This window comes from Thermobia domestica, chromosome 18 (genome assembly GCF_964235325.1).
Source record: "Thermobia domestica chromosome 18, izTheDome1.hap1.1, whole genome shotgun sequence".
NCBI classification, from domain to species: Eukaryota; Metazoa; Arthropoda; class Insecta; order Zygentoma; family Lepismatidae; genus Thermobia; species Thermobia domestica.
The window spans coordinates 176,817,096-176,842,713 of record NC_137471.1 but is presented as its reverse complement, the minus strand read 5'-3'; the positions used below and the strand labels follow the sequence as shown (position 1 = coordinate 176,842,713).

General features: G+C 38.0%; 1 protein-coding gene across 1 annotated transcript in view; it reads right to left on the bottom strand.

The window, feature by feature from the left end:
- The window catches only part of LOC145675550 (uncharacterized), a 182,512-nt gene that overhangs the window by 61,763 nt on the left and 95,131 nt on the right, over positions 1-25,618 (bottom strand). The window contains exon 2 of the mRNA XM_081746052.1: positions 5,981-7,293. Within this exon, the coding sequence (XP_081602178.1) occupies positions 5,981-7,255 (1,275 nt within the window). The 5' untranslated portion in view covers positions 7,256-7,293. The remainder of the gene's footprint in view (positions 1-5,980; positions 7,294-25,618) is intronic.

Genomic DNA, 25,618 nt, shown 5'->3' with positions numbered 1-25,618 from the left:
CTCCTCCGTGGTACCCCCACATATATAAACTGCATATCAACAGAAAGCATCATCCTTCAGAAAGACATTGATATCAAAATGATCTTTCTAGCTTAATTAAGGGCTGAGCTATTAAGGTTTAAAGCCTTAATGCAGCAGTTACGTCATTCGGCCTTTAAAGTCATCGTTACCCGTTAAAATATTCACGGAATGACTGCATGAATGAACTCGGTGGAACTAATCGCTCTGGCTGTCTATTGTGAAACAAAAATAAATAAATAATTCACTTGTGTTGAACGGTTGTCGTGTGTAGTAACGGACGGACTGAAATGATAGTCTTATAAGGCCTACTAGCGCGATCTCAAGTGGTGGAGCGTTCGCTTTGCATTCGGGAGGTCGCGGGTTCGATTCTCGCTGCCGACCATCCTGACTGGAGTTTCCCTCAGTCCTAGCAGGCTAATATCGGGGCGGTACCTACTGAACCGGCCCTGGCCGATACCTTTTCATATCCTTTCCATTGTTATTATGTTACTTATACAGTATACAATGCCCTCTAAGCTGTATCTGTTAATTGTTAAATAAAAAATATCAATATTTGATTGCATACAGATGGAAGGAGCACAGAGCCTTGACGAAAAGTCGGTTAAAAACTCTCAGCATCCAGATATCCTCAGACTGATGTTTTGCGTGAGGATTAACAACAGATGCGAAAACTACACGTGGAGATCAATAATTTATACAGGAATTATGACCACTTGTCGTGTTTCGTCCATTCTCTGATGTTAAAAGTTGGTTTTTATTTTCATTTTATAGAATAACTTTCGCTCTCAAATCCCATAACTCTGTTGGGGAAAGAAATAAAGAAAGAAAAAAAGAATAAAAACTTTGCATGTCTCAATCGTTTTAGTGGGCACGTACTATTTCTAAAGATAATAACATGACCTTTCTTTACATCATGTCATGACCATCTCCAATTGAAGACGCCGCAATTATTTACTAAAAAATGTTTGTCAACTGTAATTCTATTTATGAAGATAAGTCACGCGAAAGCCATTATCTGAAATAAAGTTCATGGAACGCAATAAAAGTCTCTCTTGAAAGATACATACATACGATACAGTGATTTAAATTGCCATTTCTACGCCCACTGGTTGCACTCGTAACGAATCACAGAAATCAATCAATGACGGGCAACCTCATAGAGGTCGACCTCATCCTCACCGAAAATAACCTCATTCAGAGTTTTGCCCACTAGATGAGAAATTCCTCGTGTCACCTCGATTCTTGCCTCAAAAACGAGATAAAACTGAAGACGAGAACTACATTTTTAAACTTCGTTTGCAACACTGCACAAGAATTTTCTTGCATCATGCACAACATTAGTTACACCCGAGTGTTAGATTTCAAACACTATTTTACTCTTACTTGATTAATGGTAAAAAAATCTTTAAGTTGGTAAACTGATTGTAAATACAATGTAAGAACATTTATCGATATTTATAATGATACGTTTAGTCACAGATTAAAGAACGTGGATTATCTACAGGGTGTTTCAAAACAACACCGACAACGTTTGGGAGGTGGTTCCTGACACCAAGATAAGACAAAAAGTATAGACCAACTTGGGTGCACAAATGCTTCCTTTCGAAGTTATAGGCTGCCGGAAACATGAAAAAATGAACTTCAAAGGTTCATAGTTTCAATATTATGGGACCTACCGTAGTCGGGTCCAGACTTCATGTAGGAACTAATATGTGCCCTATCACAGAATCCCGCAGTACTTACGCAACAATTTTTATAGAGGCAGTTTGACTACGGGCATATAATTTGAAGTACTCATCAACTATTTCTATAAAAAATGTTGCAGAAGTACCACAGGATTCTGAAATATGGATATTTGGATAAGGCACATACCACTTCCTAAGTGAAGTCTTGAACTGACTACAGTAGGTCCCATAGTATTGGAGCTATGGACCTTTAAAGTTGTCTTTTTTTTTTCATATTTTTGGCAGCCTATAACTCCGAAATGACGGATTTCTGCACCCAGGTTGGTCTATACTTTTGGTCTTGTCTTGGTGTCAGGAACCACCTCCCAAACGTTGTCGCTATTGTTTTGAAACGCCCTGTAGATAATCCACGTTCTTTAATCTGTGACTAAACGTATCATTATAAATATCAATCAGTGGCGTATTTACGATTTTGTTTCGGGGGGGGGGGGCTTTGCTAACTTTCGGGGAGGGCTTTGACTGAAAATGTAAAAATTCTGCAAGATATTTCATATACTTTACTATAGTAAGTAAGATTTCGGGGGGGGGGCTTAAGCCCGGTAGCCCCTCCCCTAAATACGCCACTGATATCAATAAATGTTCTTACATTGTATTTACAATCAGTTTACCAACTAAAAGATTTTATAGCATTATTATATTAAACTAATGTTATTATGCAACAATTGTCCCTCTATAGCATTTGAATGCCCTTCACTTATTACTATGAGAATATTATGCCAAAATCACTTCTCGTACGTAAGTTTTTAAAATGAGACGAGAAAAGCTTCCCAAGAATGGAATCACACAACAGAGAATTCCTCGCGAATTGAGACGAGTTGACAAAACCTTATTTCTCAACTCGTCTTGCGGGCAAAATTACTCACATACACAACGGTTATTACTGTATTGTGCATCGTCTTAAAGACTGACAGAAATGTCATACAGATAGTATGATTGCTTTGGTTTTACAGTAACACCATCTGTACGAGAATTCTGTAAATTATTTGAAGCTTGTATCTCAATGTCTATACTGGTATTCTTTATCTGGGTTTTCTGTGTCGTCACTGCACAAAAAGTACCCATTTTGTGCTTTTGTACCTCTGGAAAAGAACGGACAACTTTTCCTCTCACCTTCTGAGAACATTAATTCCTTTTCTATACGTACAAACTTTGCGATTATTCTTTCCTAGGGAAGAAAGAAGAACATGTTCTCGATACCTGGGTAGAATTATTAGTGAAGACATGAAGTGCGAAAGTGAAATAAAAGCAAGGATAGAAATGGTGAAAGACGTCTTTAGAAACAAGAGAAGTTTGTTTTGTGGGACCTTAAATAAAGAGTTGAGAAAAAGACATAAAATGCTTCGTGTGGAGTAGTATGATGTATGGGGAGAAACATGGACATTATGAAAAAAAGATTTAAAAAAACAAACACGAAGCTTTGGAATTGTAGTTGTGGAGAAGAATGCAGAAGATTGGCTGGGTCGAACGTAAAACAAATGAGGTGTTAGAAACGATGGGGGGGATGGAAATTTTATACTAATTAAAAGAGGAAGAGAAACTGGTTGGGACATTGGCTAAGAAGGAGCTGTATTATGATAGACGTGTTATAGAGTGTACGACAGCAGGAAGAAGACGGAGGGAGCAAAAGAGGCTACAGTTGATTGATGGTTTTAAAACAGAAAAAATATACGAGACGACGAAGAGGTTAGGGGAAGACTGTGGAGCATCAAAGGTTTTCAGTTGCAACAAATGACCAGCAATAATGGCTAAATACCTATGATGATGACGATGATGATGTATATTATAAATGGTATGACAGGAGCTCTTCAAAAGTGGTTGTAACCAGGGGTGCCCATCCCCCCCAAAGCTGATGGCGCACTCCCCCCCAAAACTAATAATCTCTTCCCTCCTCAAAACTCAAGTCCTCTAAAAACAATTGCCCAGTGTAGCAGTAGTTTTTATAGTACTAGTAATTGCTATTTTTGTTGTTGTTTTTATTTCCTGTAGTAGTATTATAGAATGCTTGTAGTAGTAGTAGGGGCAGTAGTAATTATAAAAATGGCATTACTTTTATTAGTAGTCTTGGTAGTGTACAATACTAAATATGTTCTATAAGGATATTGAAGGGTATAAAAACTTCTACACACTGTGTATGGCACAGGTATTCTTCTTTTACAAATAGTAGTATTATTTTTTTCTTTACAAAATATTGATATAATTCCCTTGTACATGAAAAGTAAGTAAAAGTTACAAGTTATTGAGTTTGATACCAAAAGAAAATGTTATCCTCGAAATTAGCCTACAAAAAGGTGATATCCAACAAAAAACATTCCTGTAAAAGAGCCAAGTACGAGTGGCCTTAAAAAGAATTGAAATCATAAAAATAGGCGCCAAGTTCTGGTGGACAACAGTTACAAACACTCACTGGCTCACTTCAAATTTAGATTTGAAACTTGGCTGTTGTCTGTATGGTTACTACTAGCTCAAAATTATGTCAAACTACTTTATAATTTTCAACAGACAACATAGGCAAGTTTCAAATCTAAATTTGAAAGTGATTCCTTGAGTGTTTGTAACTGTTGTTCACCAGAACTTGGCGCCATCCTTTCATATAGCAACTTGCGCGGTACTTCATTCATATAGTTTCTAAGCAGGGGGTAGGGGGATTCATTCTCGAGATTTAAAAAATCGCATCGTGTTCCAATGTTATTCTGACGACAGCAAAATTACTTATTCGACATTAGAGTAAAATTCTTCCCCAATTTTTTTATTCTCCCCAATTTTTTTCTCGATGGCACAACTTGCGCCATTCATCCCTCCTGTGGGCGGCCCTTCTCTCTTAAAACGAACCAACCTTTCCTTTCATACGGCTACTTGCGCGGTACTTCATTCATCGAGTATCGAAGCAGGGGGTACGGGGGTTCACCCCGGAAAATTTTTGAAAATTAGCTTCTCAAAATCGTGTTTTAATGCTATTCCGACAGTAGAATTGCTAGTTCGAAAGTAGAATAAAATCCCCCCCAAAATGTTCCTCAATGGCGCAGCTTGCGCCATACATCCCCCCTGTGGGCGGCCCTGGTTGTAACGTTTTAGAAGACAGAACGAGAAACTTGGTTGGTGGTTCTGAAAATCTTCGATAGCTGCTGTGCGAATGAATATCCTGGTCCGTAATATCATAAAGTGTTGGAAACCAGAGTTCCGCATATCGGCAGATTCGTTGGAGTAATTGTATTGCTGCTGGGAAGGATACGTGAGCCAAAAACTATTAGAGTCCTTATTTTTTTTATCTTACTGACATTACCTTCAAGGCCCAGTACTTCACTGATGACCTGAATTGAACATACCCACCAACCGTATTTTAATCAGCAAAATTTCAGTATGACGACTTATTTCAATCTACACAGAATTATTTATCCGAAAGGCTAGGGCTAGAAAACTCCTAGGAGCCAAGTCACCACAGTGACAGGATATAGAGCCTGGTGCCTTGTTTTCTTGATGTTAGTATCTCAATTTTTACTTGCTATTAACTTCTGATTTTCACATACTTGGCTAGGTTAAAAACAAATTATAAGAATTCAGAGTTACCAGTTTTCCTTGAATCTCAAATAATTGGGCGGAGTTATGCAACAACCAGTCAACCCACAAAGTTTTTTTTAAAAAATGAGTTAACCCTGCTGGAGGGTTCGAACATATGTAAGGAGCATACTTAAAAATCCTGGTAACGCGTTTGCGATCGGTCTGCCATCTATGAAGAGAAAACTCAACCCACATAAGATAATATCTTATGGGGTCGAGAAATCTATAAATGCGATTTTCCCAAAACTAACACGTTGTGGGTTGAATGGTTGTTGCATAACACCACCCAATTGTACTTAATTCCAGCAATACATTTAATTAATGTGTACCAATGACCATAATTTTAGACCAAAGTACATCAAGTTGGATTTGTGCTATTGTAGAACTTGTAAACTGGCGCCTAGATCAGAAGAATTTTTTTTTTTCGAGCACTATGATAGGTTAACAAATATGTGTATTGTTAAATTTTCACTTTTCTGCATGGCCATGCAAAAGTTCATGATTTGAATAAAAGATACGAATACTTACTTTTTGCATGCTCTTGATCTTGTTAATATTATATTAAAGAACTCTTAACAAATGGGTTTTCAATCATTCAAGTACATCCTAACTCAATTACAAATATCCTACATTTTTAATGTAAAAAGTGGACAACTTACCTGAGATCTATGACTTCCAACGCTCAGAGTGAGCAGAACATTTCCAGTTGAGTGATTTTCCTCGATACGTACAACCGTACTGGGATCCAATCGAACTCCTGGACACTTTTCAGCTGAACTTATGAAGTCCTCAGTTCGCATATCCTCAACACGACGGAATTCACCATTTGCTAATTGAATAAGTGATCCTTTGGCAAAGCTAGGAGCGTTGTTCAACGACCTTCTCTTTGGACTGGAGGGCTGATGATTCTGTGGCTGTGCAGATTGCTGTTGAATTTGTGCACTTTGTTCAGGAGGTCTTGTGAGGATTCTATGTTTAAGGGATCCTTCTTTTCCAGTTGGGACTTTGAAGCACTTACTAGCAGACACCGGCTGAGACTGAGATTGAGGTGTAGATTGTTGTAGTTCTAAGGATGGATAATCAGCAGATGCCACCCTTCGCTCACGTAACACTGATTGTCCTGGTTTCACTGTGGTTGCTGTCGCACTTACCACTTGAGTAACACTAGCACTTGGGGGGGAAGTCTTTCTCTTCGGGGGTGAAGTAGGGGGTGGAGCTGGCGCAGGAGCAGGTCTTGGAGCACTGTAAACGGGAGTGCTCGTACTGGTTGACAGTGGAATAGTTCCCGGAATGAAAGTTGTACGGGATATCTGCGGCTGACTTTGGAGAACAACTGGCGTATATGCTTCGGTAAGGACCGAAGGATATCCACTGCGCGCCAATAAAGGGGCGTATGAGGCAGGCAACGCATTCGGGTATAGAGAGCCATACGGACTTATAGTGTGAGGAGGATAGTACGGAGCAACGGACGGATTAGCAGCTGTCTGGTACTGAGAATACAATCGAGAACTGAATGCAGTTGTAGATGTCACCGGAAGATACGCTGGCTGAGGCTCATCAGCCCCACCATTCATCTGACAATCTCCAGGAGAATCATTATGACTCGTCCTTTTCTGTACCAAGTTCACCGCTTCTTCTGGTATAGTGGTGAGAGTCGCTGTGGCTCGATAGCTTCTCGCGGATGTCACCGATGTTGGTGGCTCCTTGCGAGGCGCAGTAGGAATCCGGCATCCATTCACCCGGGTCACTTCTCCATTGCTCACCTCCTTGTAGCGCGGCGCCAGCGCGGGTTTTGGCAGTGGTCGTAAGAATTCGGCCACGGACTGGGATGGTTGCTGAGGGTGATGAGCTGCCACTGACGTCTTTGTGACAAAAGGATCGAAGGGCATGTGGGTGGTAGTAGCGTCAACGACGGGCGTGGTGGCCGAAATCATGGGTGACGTCTAACAGCAGCGACTCCACGTGCGGAGATCTGTAAAGAGAAAAAGAAATATTCCTTAAATACAATGCATTCAAATGAATATTCTAAACAGAGAGAATTCGACCACAAAACAGTTTCTTAAACATCGATTCTCCATCCCAGAATAGAGATTATTCGACAAAACAATTGAAAAACAATTTGATATCGAATTGGTTCGATTAGTATGGCAAATCCATGGAAATTACATTAATGTGGTTGGATTAGGTAATCTTTCAACATCTTTCGATTAATTTGTGATAAAACTTGGCTCCATAGGCCAGATCTTCCATTTCAACAACTTTTTATGTTTAAAATATGAAAAATAGTTATGTAACAGGTACCGTATTAGAAATAGGATTATACCTCCTTCTCGTTTCGTATCTGATTAAAGCTTTGTCCCTCTGAACCGGCGCAGTTCCAGAACAGGCTAGGTGACGTTTATAGTTACCGGTATTTCTGAACAACTTCATGCTTCGAATTACCGCACAGCTCTACATCAACCCGACAATCGTACCCGCGCTTACCCGGACACCACAGATACCCACGCTTATCTTTTAGGTACAATGCAATATTAAACTGATTTGTATCCCCTTCAATCCACGAAGAAGTATGGCAAACCAGGTGCCACAAGTTCAACCGGGTAATGCGTGGTAAGACATTGTTTCTGGTTTTCTATACCGGACTTGGCTACTTAAATGAAATAACCCCCAGTCCTCGCTGTTCGTCTAATGAATAACCTTTCGTGCACATGGTTCTGAGCTCGATTCTCGATGCGAGAGCACTGAACACATTACAGTGTTTCTAAGTTCGCCTTAACGCTTTAAGTTCCAGTGATAACGATATGAAACCACCTTTTTGATAGTATTCTCTGTTTCCCGTGTTTTCGCTGGTTACACGGTGGAAACATGTTGCAGCTCTTATTGCTGTCCTGAGATGGAGTGGGTTAGTGGCTCGACAGTCAACAGGACATGACTCACTGCGACCCACTACCCATCGTGACCCACTCTGACCCACCAACCCGCTCTCCTCAGTACATTGGAGACAGCGTCTTGTTAACACTGGTAAATTTACCTACGTTTTACTTTCAAGGTCATTTTCTTTCTTTTTCATTTCTTTCTATTTACTTATCTGAGATGAGTATAAGTAAGTAAATAAAACAAACAAAAAAAAGAAAGAAAAGAAAAAAAGAACTTCAGGTAATTTTGGATTCGAATTTTGCACTTCGTTTTACGTTGACCCACTTTTCCTTCATTTGAGACTTTGAAATTTCATCCTATTTTCCACTGAAAAGTATCTGTAATTCAACAAGGAAATAATTATATACGATTAATTAAATTGAAATTCGTAATATGGCCCTTGACAAATATTTCACCATTTTATATCGTAAAAGTCAGATCGAAGGGGAATTGTAACAGAGCGGTCGGTGCTTTAGCGATTGACCGTAGAAATTCAAACTCCCGATTAAGATAATTTCACATCCTTGTTTTATTACAAATGTAAACTCTTTAGTCAATGCAGAGGAGGGCGTGGATCATGGAATCGTGGATGGGTTTTGATGAGTGGCGGGTCATAGTGGGTCGTGGGTCACAGTGGGTGGTGGGTCATGGGTCAAATTTTCATTGACCCACGCTATATCTGCTTCTGTGATCTGTTGTGCAGAAATGAAACTAGCTCTTACTTAGACCAGTAAGAGAATAACATAAATAATATTTTCTACTTAGGAATAGTCTGGAAGCATCATCTTAATTAAATATATGCCCGCCAAAAATTTTGAAAGCTCCTATGCATCGTCTTCAAAGGGTTAAACTGAACGTCTATGTCTCAAATAGCCTCGGTGCTGTAAAATTAAACTTCAACCTTCAACACTGCACTGTCCTGCAATGCTGGATCCAACACTAAGAACGCATTACCTCCATCGGGAATTGAACCGTTAATTCAGAGAGCATTTCATAATCTTTAAATGATTCATATAATTGAGATCTATAAATATTAGAAGAGTTCCGATGACTGTGTGCTTGACCTAAGAACCTATCGCGTGTATTTATTGTGGAACTGATGTTATTAATAGCGGTCAATATAAAAAGCAGATTGCTCCATAACCGTGTGAGAAGTGAACCGTGTGTCACCCAAGAAATTGTGCAAAACATTTAAAGGACTTACGAAACAGCGGTTTCCCGGAAAAGCGTTGTTAAATTGGAAATCATATATAAAAGGGAGGTTGTTAAAGCAAAAGAAAACACAATGACAGCAAATAAAAATAGGCGTCAATGCCCTCACGTATGTTTTGTTTCCAGTTACCTTGTTACGTTTGATTTTCCCTAGAACTTATGACAAAGGTGGATATTTCTGGAGAAAGAAAGCATTGACCCAATGACCTTTCCAAATCCAATCCACACCGTTCGTGTTCGATGCCAGGATCCCGAACGGAAGCTCCTAATTGACATTGGCGTTTTCCCCTCCCCGTTACGTCAGCACACTTCAAATGAGGTTATTTTGCTATTAAAAAATCGCCCTGCGTCATAAAATGAAGTGAGCTCAAGGGAAGTCCTGCTCCTCCGAACGACAGAACTTGCAAATAGATTGGATCGATCGTCTAAAAAAGTACAACGCACTAAAAAGATCCACGTAACACATGCTTGTTATTTAATTTCTGTTACGAAAGAAAATTCTTCTTCAATTGTAACGTAACTAAAGAAACTTAAGTACTGTGGTTATGTTATGTGTTATTTATGATTAAATATAGCATGGGGGCGTTTGCGAGGGACATACGTAGTTATAGTAATCATTAACTTTTTTTTGTTAGAAATTTAGACATTGATATTGTATACCAGAGTCGTAGCTAGAGGGAGGATCGAGCGGGCGGTTGGCACGGGCGCTGATAGCAAGCGGGCGCCGAACGAGCAAGAAGAAAGAAAATGTGTTCGATATGAGTAAACAACGCGGCGCCCCGAAAACATATTGGCGTCCTATTAAACCAATATTGTTGTCAGTTCTCGAAGAAATAGATTTGTTAAAAACTTTTCTTGCTCGCTCCGCTCGCAACCCAGACGTTTCAATAAGAGTCCAGGGGGTAAAAGTAGATTTGAAAAGGTGGAGGGATGGTCGGTAGCGGCATGACACCAAGCCGTTCATATTTTTTCGAGATGGGGGACGGTGTCCCCCCGCGTTCCCCGCAATTTTACCTCTGTAGGAATCAAAACAAGTTTTATTTAGTGCCTTAAAAAGTTATTGTATATGATTTGTTAATGACAATGAGAAATACCAGGTGCTAAGTCCACGCAGGAGCGTTTTCAAAATCAGAAATAGTCAAAATCTGAAATACTTGTTTCACGTTTTGATGGTGATGAGTTTGTTTAGCTAATTACGCTTTTCTCTGCAATCGGATCAATCACAACAATGAGAGTCAAGGCTTTGGGAAATTCGCAAAGAAGGCTCCTTCTGAATTTCCGTTATGTTTCACAAAATATCTTTACGGTAAAAGAATCGAAATTGAAATGGTATTTGCATGATTACACACAAAATTAAATTACAAAAGTTTACAATTATTATTGGTAATTAATGCTGTCGCCCAGTTTGAACATCTTAAAAGCACATAGTTTCTAATGTATTGAAATTTCATTTCTTATGGATAGCATGAAACGCTGTAAATAGTTGTAAATTTCAATAACCGTTCTGCAACTGGATTTATATACAACCAAAGGTAGTTTTGTCGAGTGTAAGTCCAAAATAAACCTCTTGAAAACAGGTCTTATTTGTAAAAGAATACATAATGATCGCCTTTACCTGTTGCAGTGGTCTGTCCAAGCATCTTGATAAAAATTCAGTTTAAAACAATAGCCGCTTCTCTTATATATATATATATATATATATATATATATATATATATATATATATATATATATATATATATATATATATATATATATATATATATATATATAAGCTTCGTAAGGTGACTATAGAGGACGCCGAATTCTACTTCGCCCTGGGCGCCGAAATCTACACGTCTCATATAGCCTCCCTGATGAACGGGACGTTAAAATCAAAATCAACAACTCTGTTGTACAATAATATTTATGAACATTATGATTGTGGTAAAATAAAAAAAAAAAAAAATAGAGGTTTGGGGCAATGATTTTAATGTATGTAATTTTATGTTTATTTGTATTTGTTGGAGCTTTTTAAGTACTGACTTATGATTAGGTATTAACGAGTGAGAAACGTGTACATATCTTAAATTTATAGATGATGGCCTAATAGAAGTTTAGTAGGGGACAGTGGCGTCCGAAGAAAATTTTCTAGGGGGTATCTCCATGGTCGCTATTATTACGTCTGGTATTTCTGGTATTTAATATACGTGGTTTGCTATATTACGTATACATTTTCGTGAGCCAGGGGGACTCCGGTCCCAACCCTGTCCTTCTCTTCGGGCGCCCATGCTAGAAAATATACTTTTGTGCTTTTGAGATTGGTTTTAAAGTGTTGATATGATCACACTTCTTTTTTGAAACAACACACAATTATAACTCTCGTATTTTCATTACAATGCTTATAGGTCTCAACGCAAAATATAACGTCCAGGGGCGTCATATGAGGGACAGGGTTATACAGGGTGCGGCACGTAAAACCGGCCCGTCGTAATATTCTGGTATATTGTGTTTTTGGCAACACTTAAATAATCTACCTTCCTACCAAGAGATGGCGTGTTGAGGTCGGATCGACTTACGTGACCTGCAGCAGTCACGTGCAGCCGCAGCCAGTGGAACTTGTCGAAACCAGTTGAGAAAAAGGCATCGTTGTGTTAAGCCGGGTGAGTGTCAGTGTGTGATAATGCCGTATTCGATACCCGAGCGTGTTGCCATTGTTGAAGGGATCATTCTCACTGGATCTTTTGTGAAAACAAAGAATTTGTTTCGGGAGAAATTTCCAGGACGTTCTGTGCCAGCAAAAAGCACCATTCAGGAATTGATTGAAAAATGGCGGCGTACAGGATCGGTTCAAAATGCTCCCAGGAACAGACGACCATCTGTCTGCACACCTGAATTAAAGATGCAGGTGGAGGAGATAATGACAAGAAGTCCTCAAAAGTCAACCAGGAGATTGAGTCAACAGGTTCATGCGAGTGAGAGAAGTTGCAGACGTGTTTTAAGGGGGCTGAAGTTAAAACCGTACCGGATAAGTGTTGTGCAAGAACTGAAGGAGCCTGACCTGCAGAAGAGGGTGCATTTCTGTTCATGGCTGTTGAACAATGTTGCCAGTGGTTTCTTGGATCCACTAATGCTCATCATGAGTGACGAAGCGTGGTTCCACCTGTCTGGGTACGTAAATTCCCAAAACAACCGGTATTGGTCGACAGAAAATCCACACGCAATCCACCAGGTACCCTTGCATGATGAGAAGATTGGTGTTTGGTGTGCCATTTCCGCCACACGCGTCATTGGGCCCATATTCTTTGAGACGACAGTGAACAGTGACGTGTATATGGGAATCCTGGAGGAGTTTTATACACACTTGACCGAAGAGGAGCGTCAGTTATGTTACTTTCAGCAGGACGGTGCAACATGCCACACATCAGCTGCATCATTGTCCCTTGTGCATGAGATGTTTACACCAGAGAGGACAATCAGCAAAGGCTTGTGGCCTCCTCGGTCACCAGACTTGTCCACGTGTGACTTTTACTTATGGGGACTGTTAAAGGGAAGAGTATACGAAACAAATCCACACACAATTGAAGAACTCAAGACCAGGATCCAGGATGTCATCAATAGCATTACAACACAAGAACTGACAAGGGTATATATGAATCTCCTCAATCGTGCTCACATGTGTGTTGAAGTGGGCGGAGGACACTTTCAGCACCTGCTGTGAAGATGAGTAGTCATATTCAACACATTACATTTCATTTATGTGTTGTAGTTAATTATATTCAATACATTACATTTCATTTTATGTGTTCACTTTACGGGCCGGTTTTACGTGCCGCACCCTGTATATAGGGTAGCCCAAAAGTAAGTATACAGATCTGCATCGATCAAGTATTACATTTTAATTTATTAAGATAATGCATTTATTTGCTTCGGTCTGTTCCGAGCTTTAGGTATAAGTGAAAAGAAATTAAGAACAAATAATGAAGAAACTAAGTCAATATCTGTATGGATCACAAGTAAATGGCATGAGGCGATTAGTGCGGGACTCTATACCTATTGTTGGGCCACCCTGTATATATATGGAAGGACAGGTGTTCTAAAAATGATACCTATGGACTGCAGAGCACAATTCCACAAGTCAAAATAAAGCGAAAAATATGTATAATTGTATATCTCTCGGGTCCTCGTCTAGAGACGCAAATTGCACTATGTGGCAACGTCGCAGATAAAGAACCACAGCATAGATATACCAATCCATCAAATAGTTACATGAATTCTTGCCAGATGGCAGTTAAAGTCAATAGACGTTGACAAGAGCATCACTTATTAACGTAACTAGGGGTAAAAGTGAGGGGGAACGTGGAGAGACGCCGCCCCGCTGCTTCCAGAAAATATCCTTGGCGCTCCCCCACTTTCTAAAAAAATACAATGGGCAAAGATAGGCACGGGGGACGGTGTGACGTCATGCGTCTCCCTACCTTTTCAGATCCACTTTTACCCCTCACCGTAACAATCAATGTAACTGTTTGATGGCTTCGTAGAGCAATACTAACGGTTCCAAGTTAATCTGCGACGTTGCCACATAGTGAAATTCTAAATTCTCCATAGCAGTTGAAGAAGACCCCGGAAGGTATAACAATATATAGTATTTTCCCTTTATTTTGATCTGAAAAATAGCGAACTGCTGCCCGTGGGTGCCATTTTTAGAACATCCGATAAAAACCCTACAACGTAATCAGTGGAAAATCACCACCACTAGTGACGCTGCTGTTAAATCCATCCGCATGAATTAACCTTGGCATTAACCTTGTAAACGGCGTGACAAACATCTTGGCATTTGAAGGCGGCGCTCCAAGTTCTCTTTAAATGCTGCTGGCAAATGAGAAGTCAGAGGTATTGCCACGTTCATTTTGTACACATCCAAGTCTGTCCCCTGTCACCTGATCGCGCTGTAGTTTGTCTGCTTAGCCAGAGCCACACCCCCTTTACCACTTGGCAACGTCACACCAGAGCTTGCATTTTATTCGTTTAGCTGAAATGTAAAGATGTTTGTCACAGGCTTTAAGTTTTAATGTTTACCAGATCAGTGATAGGTCGTACAATACGAATATTAGAACAATGTCTTAGCCAATATTCCTTACTCAAAACAATGAAACATTTATTCGAAAATAACAAATAATTGTTGAAAATAATTTTAGACATCATAAGCTACCATTGTTTTCCACAGAAAGGGCGTATTAAATTGTTCATGCTTACGTTGAAATCAATATATGAACTGTCTTGAGTCGTAAATATTATCGCGAAGATCTGATTTCTCTTCGATCACGTCATCGGAACGATCGTTCATGAAAGGTCAAAATTGATTCAATTATTACGTCATTCACTAAAGACGAACCAATGACCTTGAAATAAGTCTAGTATTAATTAGGTACTCGGTGTTTAACGAAATCAGACTTTCAAGCTGCATGCTTGTTAAGCTTTAAAATAGTTGTTAAAGTTGGTTTAAAGGGACAAGTTTTGCCAATAGGTGTCCTTACAGTCTTCGTATATCTCTCATGTACAGTATTTTTACCTATCACGAAAATTCACGATTTCTTTTACAAATTTCAACCTACAGACTTCTAATTTTTACAGAAGGAACTTCATAACCTATCGAAGGCTACAATCCGTGACGATTTTTTTAAATTTAGAAGTGGCTTGATTATTGAAATTGATTTCAAAATCTTTAACAATGAAACTGTTTCAACAATGAAGAAAATTCTAAATAAAAAATCGGCACGGATTGTTGCCTTCGATAGGTTATGAAGTTCCTTCTCTAATAAAAATTAGAAGTCTCTAGGTTGAAATTTGTAAGAGAAATTGTAAATTTATGTGAAAGGTAAAAAATATCTGAGAGAGATACGAAGACTGTACTGACATCTATCGGCAAAACTTGTTCGTTTATACCAACCTTAAACGAATTCTGAGCGGGGCACGCACGGTTATGTCCGCATCTCAATTGAAGATATTATAGCAAGATTCCACTTACACGTTAAAAAAGAAATCAAGCCACAAATTTTGGACATAAATTTACGAAACGAAAGAAGAACTATTTCAAGACGAGATAAAAAAGATTTTCTAGAACCGAGACGAGTCTGCAAGGATTTAAGAATTTATGAAACGAGACGAAAAAACGTTATTTCTCTTCTCGCACCTGGGCAACACTAAGTTTGAATCACTACTTTAGAGAATAGTCCTTGCACTTTTGTCATATTTTATTCCTTGCACTGTTGAGAGTTTTATTGTTAGAAGAAGCTTCTGAAAAGTAAACTAAGATGCTTTGGAGAATGAATGAAACAAAATAATAAAAAAGTGTATGGATTGTTGTCTTGAATCAGTGATGCCAACGTGTGGGAAAATTTTCATTTTGTGGGATTTTTTGACATTAATTTTTCGAATAGTGATAAAGTGAATTTTCATCAAAATTGGCAGCATATATTATTTTTTTTCATATCTTTATTTTATCAGCACCAACAAAATTCTCTATCAGTGGGAAGTAGGCTAACGACGCTAAGGAAATATTAATTGTCAGATTTTGTTATTTGAAAGTGCGTGTTAGTGCGAAAGTGATTTATGCAGGACATTGAGAATCTCAAAAACAACCAACAAGGAACATAAATTGTACTCTGGAGCTTTAAAAAAAATCATGGACGGAGGAATGTAAATTGCCAAACGAAAAACAGCCTATTTCTAAAACGTCTCACACACGAAATAACTAGAGAATGAAGTCTGTCTAGTTTTATTACGTTCAGTAGAACACTATAGCACAAAAGCATGATGGAAATACTAAATTCTGACTCTTCTGACCGCATTTTCGGAGTTGCAATCTTAACACCCACTGTCTGTTCCTTCTTCCCAATAGGTGTCGAGCAATCTAAGAACAAAGAAGCTGGTTTTGGGAACAGGGAATTGAGCGCTAACTTAAGGGACAAACTGTGGCAATATTCCACGTGGAGTTACAAACGACTGCCAATTGTTTGAAATGAGGGTTCTGGTTGGCCATTTAGTTATCGGGACTGCTTTCCGCAAGATCCCTCGGGCGATGGCTTATTTATGGCACGAGTCATCACACGTAGAAGGCGGCATTCTATATATAAAAAACTGCACTCTGATTGAAGAAACGAACTATACACTCGATAGGCTATGCGTAGGCTACTATGTTGGCCATCCATTGATTTACCGTCATTTATCCAACAATCTCGAGTTTATACTGGTAATTGTAACTTCACTTTGTACTTCAATATTTTTACATGTATCAATGAATTATATGGTTTCGATATTAAAGTGTAGATATCGCCCAGTCCTAATCAACATCTGTTGGGAACTGTCTCAAGTGAAAATTTTGGGACAATAAGCGGAACACAGTCCAAAGAGCGAACTCAGAACCTCCCGGCCAGTAGTTACTGAGAAACCAAGTAAGTACCAGATATCCACATACAAGCCAGCCCAAGCTCGGCCAACTAAGAAGTGATCTTTATTCCTTAGACAATGGGCTATCACCAATAGTTACCGAGATATAAAGTACCACATACACACATACGAGGGCAATTTAAAAAAAAAAAAAAGACCTCCGTTTACACATGTGCGAGAAATGACCGAAAAGAACGATATCAGTCATGTAGCGCTGTATGCAATACGTAGGTCAGTAGATATTGAGCAGTGGTGGGAGAGGGTTGTGCTGTAGTTCACTCATCCGCTATAACAATTAGGGATGCGCACGAGACGAGTCGAGACAGGATTTTCCTGACAAAATTCGAGTCGAGACACGGCTCTTCCAATAGAGAAATATACATTTTTCGAGTCGAGACATCATTTTTACAGCACATTTTCGAGACGAGACAGCCACAAATCTTGTCTCGTGCGCATCTCTAATTACAATTGAAAATGGACGCTCCAATAGAAAAACCCGCCAAACGTGAAGTGCGTGACGTAATACGATTTCCGAATGCGAGAAAAACTTTCTGCAGGTATAATTCACCGCGAACTGTGGGTGTTTACGGACCAAATGTGATGAGTGAAGATGTCGTACATGAATGGTGTTGCATGTTTAAATATGGACGAACTGACGTGCACGATGCGGCAAGAAGTGGGCACCCATCTGTAGTCAACAATAAACTCGACTGCATCTTTTCAGGCACATGAAACAGTGGCTTGCGTAGCCCAGCTTCGACAATGACAATGAGCTTCACAGTGCTTTTAGGGGGTGGCTTCATTCCCTGGTGGGAGATTTTTTTGCAGAAGAAATTTCAAACCTTGTAAAACGTTATGATAAGTGCTTCAACTTGAATGGTGAATATGTTGAAAACTAAAGTAATGTTGGACTTTTCTAATCTGAATAATGAAAGTCCTGTATCTGTGCGTGTATGTCATTGATAACCATTTTTTTTTTCGAATTGCCCTCGTATATACACCTGGAGTGAAACTACAATCTTCTATATGCTTATGCCGAGAACTAAAATGCGGGCAAAGAAAAATAAGAAACATTCTAGGACAAATAGGAGACTGTCCCCATGAAACTGAGACGGTTAACAATCCTAGAATCACATATTTTATACTGAGGATTGAACGCAGATTGGCCTTCCCGCATGGGCACGGAAACTGCTGTTCATTTCTCCACAAGGAAGCTCCACTATCATTGGTAGAGAGAGACTGCATGACTCCTGCTGATTATGCCTCTGAAGGTATTTTTCAATTAGAAAACAAAGGTTCTCTCCCTTCGAGCAGTTCAGTTGCTAAGCTAATATAAGCTCAGCTGAGTTGTAGTGCGAAGGCCGTTGCGTTGTAGTGAACGAAGAAAGGAAAAGTGATTACAGCACGTGATACTAACTGCACCAGCCACCATAAAACGCACTTCCCCGGGTGCAAAGACATAAAACGCTTTTACGACGCTGCACAGGGAAAACAGCTGGAGGCATTCAATTCCTTCTGCTGAACTTGTCATTAACACGACGGAGGCTGTACTTAATCAGCACGCTATTATGATTATACTATAGCTCAAATAACTATAGCAGTTAAAATTCTTGGCATTTCTCTCATTTTGAATCATGCGGATGTATTTACCTCATTAGGTTACATGAAAATCTATTTCGTTGTTTCTTCCTGATTTACTGTATAACGAATCCACGCGTCCTTGGGTTTATCTAGACGGCCTTACTTCATGCAATTTTTTTTAGCTAAGCACCTACTAAATTGAACAACTATTCCACGGCCAAGCGAATAAACCTTTTTGAGATATAAAATTATATCTTTGTGTGACCAAATTCAGTCAACAATCTTAGAAAAAAAAAGGATAACACTATGTTTTGATACCGAAGAAGAAGGATTGCAATCGACTCGACAATAAACACCATTCATTGTACACGAAGTGATCCACAAGGGTCTGTACTGGCTCACATCTATTTTTTCGCAGCGAGTGTGCCTGCGTTCTCGGAACTTTTGCTGCTAAGTTGCGTTGGTACTAGTACTTCTTATTTTATAAGGGTGTATCTTATCTTTTAATTTAATCTCTATGAGAGCACGTATTTGTACGAACAACTGAATGAAGAAACACTAGAAGAAGTGAATAAAAAAAAATCTGTTAAGATTCCTCGATAACCTCACCTTTGTACTTTTGAAATTTTAATCAATAATTTAAAAGCAACGAAAATCATTTTAAAAAGTGCAGAAAGTAAAACAGTATTATATAATAATTCTTAATACATATACTAACAACCGTTTTTAAATCTTTTCCTTATGGATCAGAAATTTGGGTACGGGGGTGATGACGTCATAATTGTTAGTCACTTAAAGTTATATACTATACGTAACGTACTGAAAACAATTATTATTTCGTATAATAGGACGTTGAATATAGAATCTGGCTTATTTTTAATATTCTTCATTCTCTTTAAATTATTCTCTAAAACTGGAAAAAAGTAGAGATAAAATTAGCGAACATCCTCAATGTTCGATCGTGTGTATTGTCTACTGAAGCATGATCAAGTGATTTCTATTAATGTAATTACACCGTTCCTCAGCAACGAGACTATAGTGGGCAAGACCCACAATTTTAAATGGGAGCTGAACCACGATAATGTGTTCGATGCTTTCCCATCGCGAATCGAACCTGATACCTTTAGCACCAAAAGCACGCGTGTTAGCCACTAAAGAAACGAGGAGACTTATCTATTGAAGTTTCATCCTACTTTTATCATATAGTCACATTCAGAGATGGTGTCGGTCAATGAAAACTTGATCTATGACCCACTGATCCACCACCCACCGTGACCCACTCTGACCCTCGACCCATTATGACCCACCCAATGTGACGCACTCTAATCCGCCATCCACCAAAATCCATTGTCATCAACCATAGTCCACGCCCTCCTTTCCACTGGCTAAAGAGTTTACACTTCTAATAAAACAAGGATGTGAAATTATCAGTAATCGGAATTTGAATTTCTACGGTCAATTGCTCAAGCACCGCTCTGTTACAATTCCCCTTGGATCTGACTTTTACTATATAAAATGGTAAAGTGTTTGTCATACGATGAATTTCAATTTAATTATTATATATAATTCTTATCTTGCTGAATTACATATACTTTTCAGTGGGAAATAGGATGAAATTTGAGTCTCAAATGAAGATAAAGAGGTCAATGTAAATGGGGAAAAAAGTTGTAAAATTCGACTGTCTCGAAAACCAAGTACTAAGTTCTATTGCTGTTATTACAATTACAAATATCAATATCCGAAAATGCCTCAAGTTCTTTTTTTACTTAAGAGATACTCATCTCAGGTAAGTAAACAGAAACAAATGAAACAGGAAGAAAAATGAAGACCTTGAAAGTAAAACGTAGACAAATTCACCAGTCTTGAGAAGATGGATGCTGTCTACAATGGACTGAGCAGAGTAGGTCGAAGGGTCAGAGTGATGACGGTAGGCGATGGGTCGCTGTGGATCACATCCTATTGACTCACGACCCAGTCCATCTCTGGTCACATCCCACTTTCGTACATATATATATATATATATATATATATATATATATATATATATATATATATATATATATATATATATATATATATATATATATATATATATATATATATATATATATATATATATATATATATATATATATATATATATATATATATATATATATATATACGCACGTGTGCACAATACACGATATAAAAGTACTGTATATTCACATATAATTGGTATTAAAGGGTGTCCCGTAAAAAACCCAACTTTTTTAAATATCCGCCATTTCTGTTGTAGTAAGTTGGCACATCTGAACGCGACGCGATTTTCATTTGTTGTCTTTGTCGTAGTTAGTATTCGCATACGTTCCACGGAGTTGGAGAACAATCTCTGCACAACATTTCACAACACATTTGTAATAAGTTTTCACTATGACAACACGCTGTTCTGTCGTGAATCGCACCAATCCTACTAGAACAGAAAACAGATGACGGTCATGAGCTATTGGCCACTCCGGGACCACTAACAGATGAAAATCATCAATGTTCAGTGCTGCCAACTTACTAGAACAGAAATGGTTCAAAAGGTGCGTTCTTTAAGGGACATCTTTTACAACAAGGGGTTGCCTGAATTTTGGTTCACCCGGTAGAAACTTCAGTACTAATAATTAATTTCATTTTTCAATACTAATAATTACATTGGAAATCGGATTGGGTTTGGATCCTTCGGTATTGGGTGCAAGAAACTGAAAATTGGAAAGTCTACATTCCATTTCAGTACGTCCGAAAACAAATTTTATGTAAAAGTCAGGAGGTGCTATGATGGGGTGGGAGAAACTATATCTAATACACTCAATATCATATTTCTTATACCAGTGGTTCTCAAACGTTCCGATAACGCGGACCCCCTGTTCATTCGGAAAATGATCTGCGGACCCCCTTGCAATGCTATCTGAAATTTCACATGGTATTGAAAATATGTACCTATTAGAATTACCACTAACAAGAAAAAAGATCAAGAAAAATAATACAGTAAATAATTTATTCTAAAGATATACGATTGTTTCCAGTGGACGAATTTTCAATTGAAAATACAATAACTTTCAAGACTGGAAATCAATGTCATTTTTTAAAATGGATATCTACTTGATGAACAGTGTTCTCAAATGTGGGGTCATAAATGTGAGGAATTGCATTGAAATCTGGAATAAGCTTTGCCTGCCACCATTAATCTTAGGTCCGATTCCACATTAAGACGATTTTGCTTTGAGGTTTTAATACTACGAAGAGCAGAAAAGGTCTATTCACATAAGTAAGTGGTAAGGAAAAGCATAAAATATTACAATACCTTTTTTAGACAACTCTCCATACTCATAGAGCAGAAATTTTGTAAAGCAAGAAAACATTTAAATTTACAAACGTGGGTATAATTTCTAATTGCTTTCTTTTTAATAACTGAATAAATACTTCTTCTGTATTTCCATTTTATTACAACACATTTCAATTTTTAGGTGTCGCAGACCCCTTGGCTAGGTACCGCGTACCTCCAGGGGTCTGTGGACCCTACTTTGAGAACTACTATCTTATACGTATCATTTAACGGAGTAAGTAAAGCCGGGACATATAATCTGTTACAATAGTTACATTTTCTAATTTTCATCTCCTAATACCTAGTATCCAAGGGTCCAGAGGAAGTATCATTTCATCACTGGTGAAGTCAAAACTATACATAAAACGTTGTGTCAATAACTGCTGGTAATTGCAATGTAAATGGAGATTTGACATTTTACTTTTTCTATTAACTGAGGTAATAATTATTTTATTTAGTGTATTAATTGTAGTTCTCGCCTCCCCATCCCATGACAGCTCATAACTTTACACTGACACCACTTATGTTTAGGCCTATGTAACATTCGATTTGGAACCTGTAATTAGCTCCAAAAATTAAATATTCCAATTTTCACGTCCTTGTACCTAATACCCAATCCCACACCCGACAGGAAATCTAAGTTTAATAATTTATCGAAGAATACAAACTATGCTACAATATCTCAGAACCTATTTAAATAAATTATATGTACAGGTTCTAAGAACATTTCACTTCAAAGAATTCTTGAGATGACATACAACATTACCAAATTTTTGCAGACAGATTTTCAATCTGCGCACTGAGTTCAATTGTCTTAAAATCTTATAATTGATTTCTGAGCAGCGCTTTTATTTGTGTTTATTCATTATCGAAAGTAGCTAACATGATTTTCAGGCACCACATGTTCTATTGTTTGTTATAGCTGATTGATCAATATCAATCCACTACGTTTACAGTACACTAACGTGTCTCGCATTGACTTTTGTTTAATAACAGAATGTAGATTGGCTTCACGCTATGCATGCAATACATTCGGTTTAGTTTTCTATTCATAACGTAAATGAGCATTTGACACAAGTATATCGATCATTCTGGTCCCAACTGAGAAACAAAACCAAATATAAAAAAACTGTGCTTGCAATAACGATCTTGAATAATTCTGTGGTGGCGTCTACTACGAGTCTTCTCAGCCAATTGTTAACTGAATATGAATTTACGTATGTCTCTTACTACACCAATTCTGATTTACTTATAAATTTATTTCAAGACCAGGGCCGGATCCAGGATTTCTTGAAGGGGTGTGTGTGTGCACCAAACCAATAACTACCTACATTTGATTTAAATTTTTAAGTTTTTGAATGCCTTTAGGAATCTGTAGTGTGAATGAGGAATAGTACTTTGTTCAGTGAATCCTTTTTGTTCAACCTTCAGAAAATCGACTTAAATTATTGCTTTTGCAAAACTAAGCTTTCTTTTAAGCCTCTAACAGACACATGACAGCAGAAAGTTTCGGAAAATGTTGCTTTTTCACTGCTAGGTTCTCATTTTAGATAGTGTATATTTACAGTGAAGGGGGAGACATTTTAGATAGTGTAGTGAAGGGGGGTGCATGTGTTCCGGTGCACTCCCCCTAAATCCGGCCCTGTTGAAGACTATTGACTTGTTTAATGTTTCTTAGTTAGTATGCCCGTAATATACCTAATTAAAGATTAAAGATTAAGTGTTCTTCTTTATTGGATATAAGAAATCTCTCTCACTTTCGTCTTCTAAAAGATTAGGATTAGGATTTAGTTTTCTGGGCTTTCGGCATCTAAATCCACGTTAGCCCGTCACATATGAGGGATGGCGTTCCTCGGAATTCACAGTGCCCAGAAAACTGGGGAGAAGGAAGGAAGTAACTGAGGTCATTATGCAAGGTACCATTCCGGCATATGCCTGGTGTAAATGAGAAAAACCCTAAGAAAACATCGCTGAGGGTGGCTGGCCTCAAAAGGAGTAAAGATTTATTTAGTAAGAAAAAAATAATTTTTCATGCAAAAAATGCACCGGCTCACAAAAGTGTTCTTGCAATGGCAAATTGAAGGAGTTATACTATGAATTATTCGAGCATCCTACCATATTCACCAGATCTGGCTCCATCTTATTTTCATCTATTTCCAAACCTTAAAAACTTCTCACGTGCCAAGCGTTCTTCATCAAATGAAGTAGTTATAGAATGTATAGACCAGTATTTTCGAGGTCTTAAGGAATATCACTTTCACAGATGAGGTAAATGAATGGAGAAATCTCTGCATAAAATGTATTGAGCTTAAGGAAGACTATACTGAAAAATAAACGCATTTTGACGCATTAATTCATGTATCTAGGTTGATTGTCAGGTTATGAAGTTTCTGAATGTCCTCGTAAGTCAGCGTTATCCGTTAAGATGTTATCGTATTGACTTCGTTAACAAATTTGGGTACGATAATATGCTCTAGCTATGCATTTCTGCAAATAATAATAATAATAATAATAATAATAATAATAATAATAATAATAATAATAATAATAATAATAATAACAATAATAAAATAATAATAATAAAAAATATTCCATTCAAGAGTTATCGTGAGGAGTAACATTATTATAATTCCAATTAAGTGATTCTAGTAAATTATTAACTGCTATTTATAACAATAATTACGGAAAATGTATGGAATAAATCTGTTAAATGTTAATAAGGCTTCAGTGCGTACTTATAATAAACACTAACTGAAATACCTGTTTTTCCCACAGAAAAAAAAAAGACTTATAGAAAACATTAACTAATTCTATGACCTATGGAAACCAAAGATTCAATGCTGTATTCGTACCAACTCTCCACTGACTTCTATCCTTAGCCAACTGGGTCCAGTTTCTACTTTGTATTCCTATTTCTGCGAGATCCATCTTAATATTGTCTTCCCATCTGCTCCTAGGTCTTCCTAATGGTCTTTGTTAAGGTAATGGACTCTTGGAAAAGTATATTTGAACCTCTCTTTCTTCCCTTAGGATGCGTATTTGAATGAAAATCAGAGATTAAATCCCATCTCGATCTAAGTGCTAATTACGTTTAAAAATTCATTTCCAGCAGAAAATGAAACTGAAATGCTATTTTTCAGTTTAACGTCCCACGATTATGCCCTGTAGGTTAAAGGTGACGGTTATTAAAGCAATGATGAATTATAATGAAAGAATTGGTGGAATGAGGAAGCGGGAGTACCCCAAGAAACCCCACAGACCCGATGCTGTCTACCACAAACTTACTTGGCCGGGGATCGAGTCAGGGACCCAACGCACCAGAGGTAAGCGCTCTACCACTGAGCCACCGTGCCTTCCTTATTCAAGCGGAATAGTTGTTGTAGCTGTGAAAATCCTTAGCCTACGCATTTCCCCAATTTTAATCAAAGTGTAACGATAAAACCCAGGCCCAATCAACTGCTAACTGTTTCCAAAATTTATTTTTAACGCTTCAACTGTTTCCTTTTTTTTTTTTTACTATTTTATGAATACAAAAATCAGAAATTAAAATATAGGTTTTTGTACCCTTCCCCTCTTTAGAAGATGAATTTTCGAGAAACCTTGAACTTATTTTTAATACGCAGTTCATATACCAAGTTTCATCTGTCTATCTTGAAGGATTCCTGATATATTCTATTTTTGAAGAAAAAAATCGAAACTCCTACCCCACAGGCGCCAATTTTTGGAAATAATGGGGCTCGGGCTCCCTTAATCTTTCCTTCAGTCCCCGTATTTATATTAAAATCGTCATTGATTTCTTCTAAATTACATC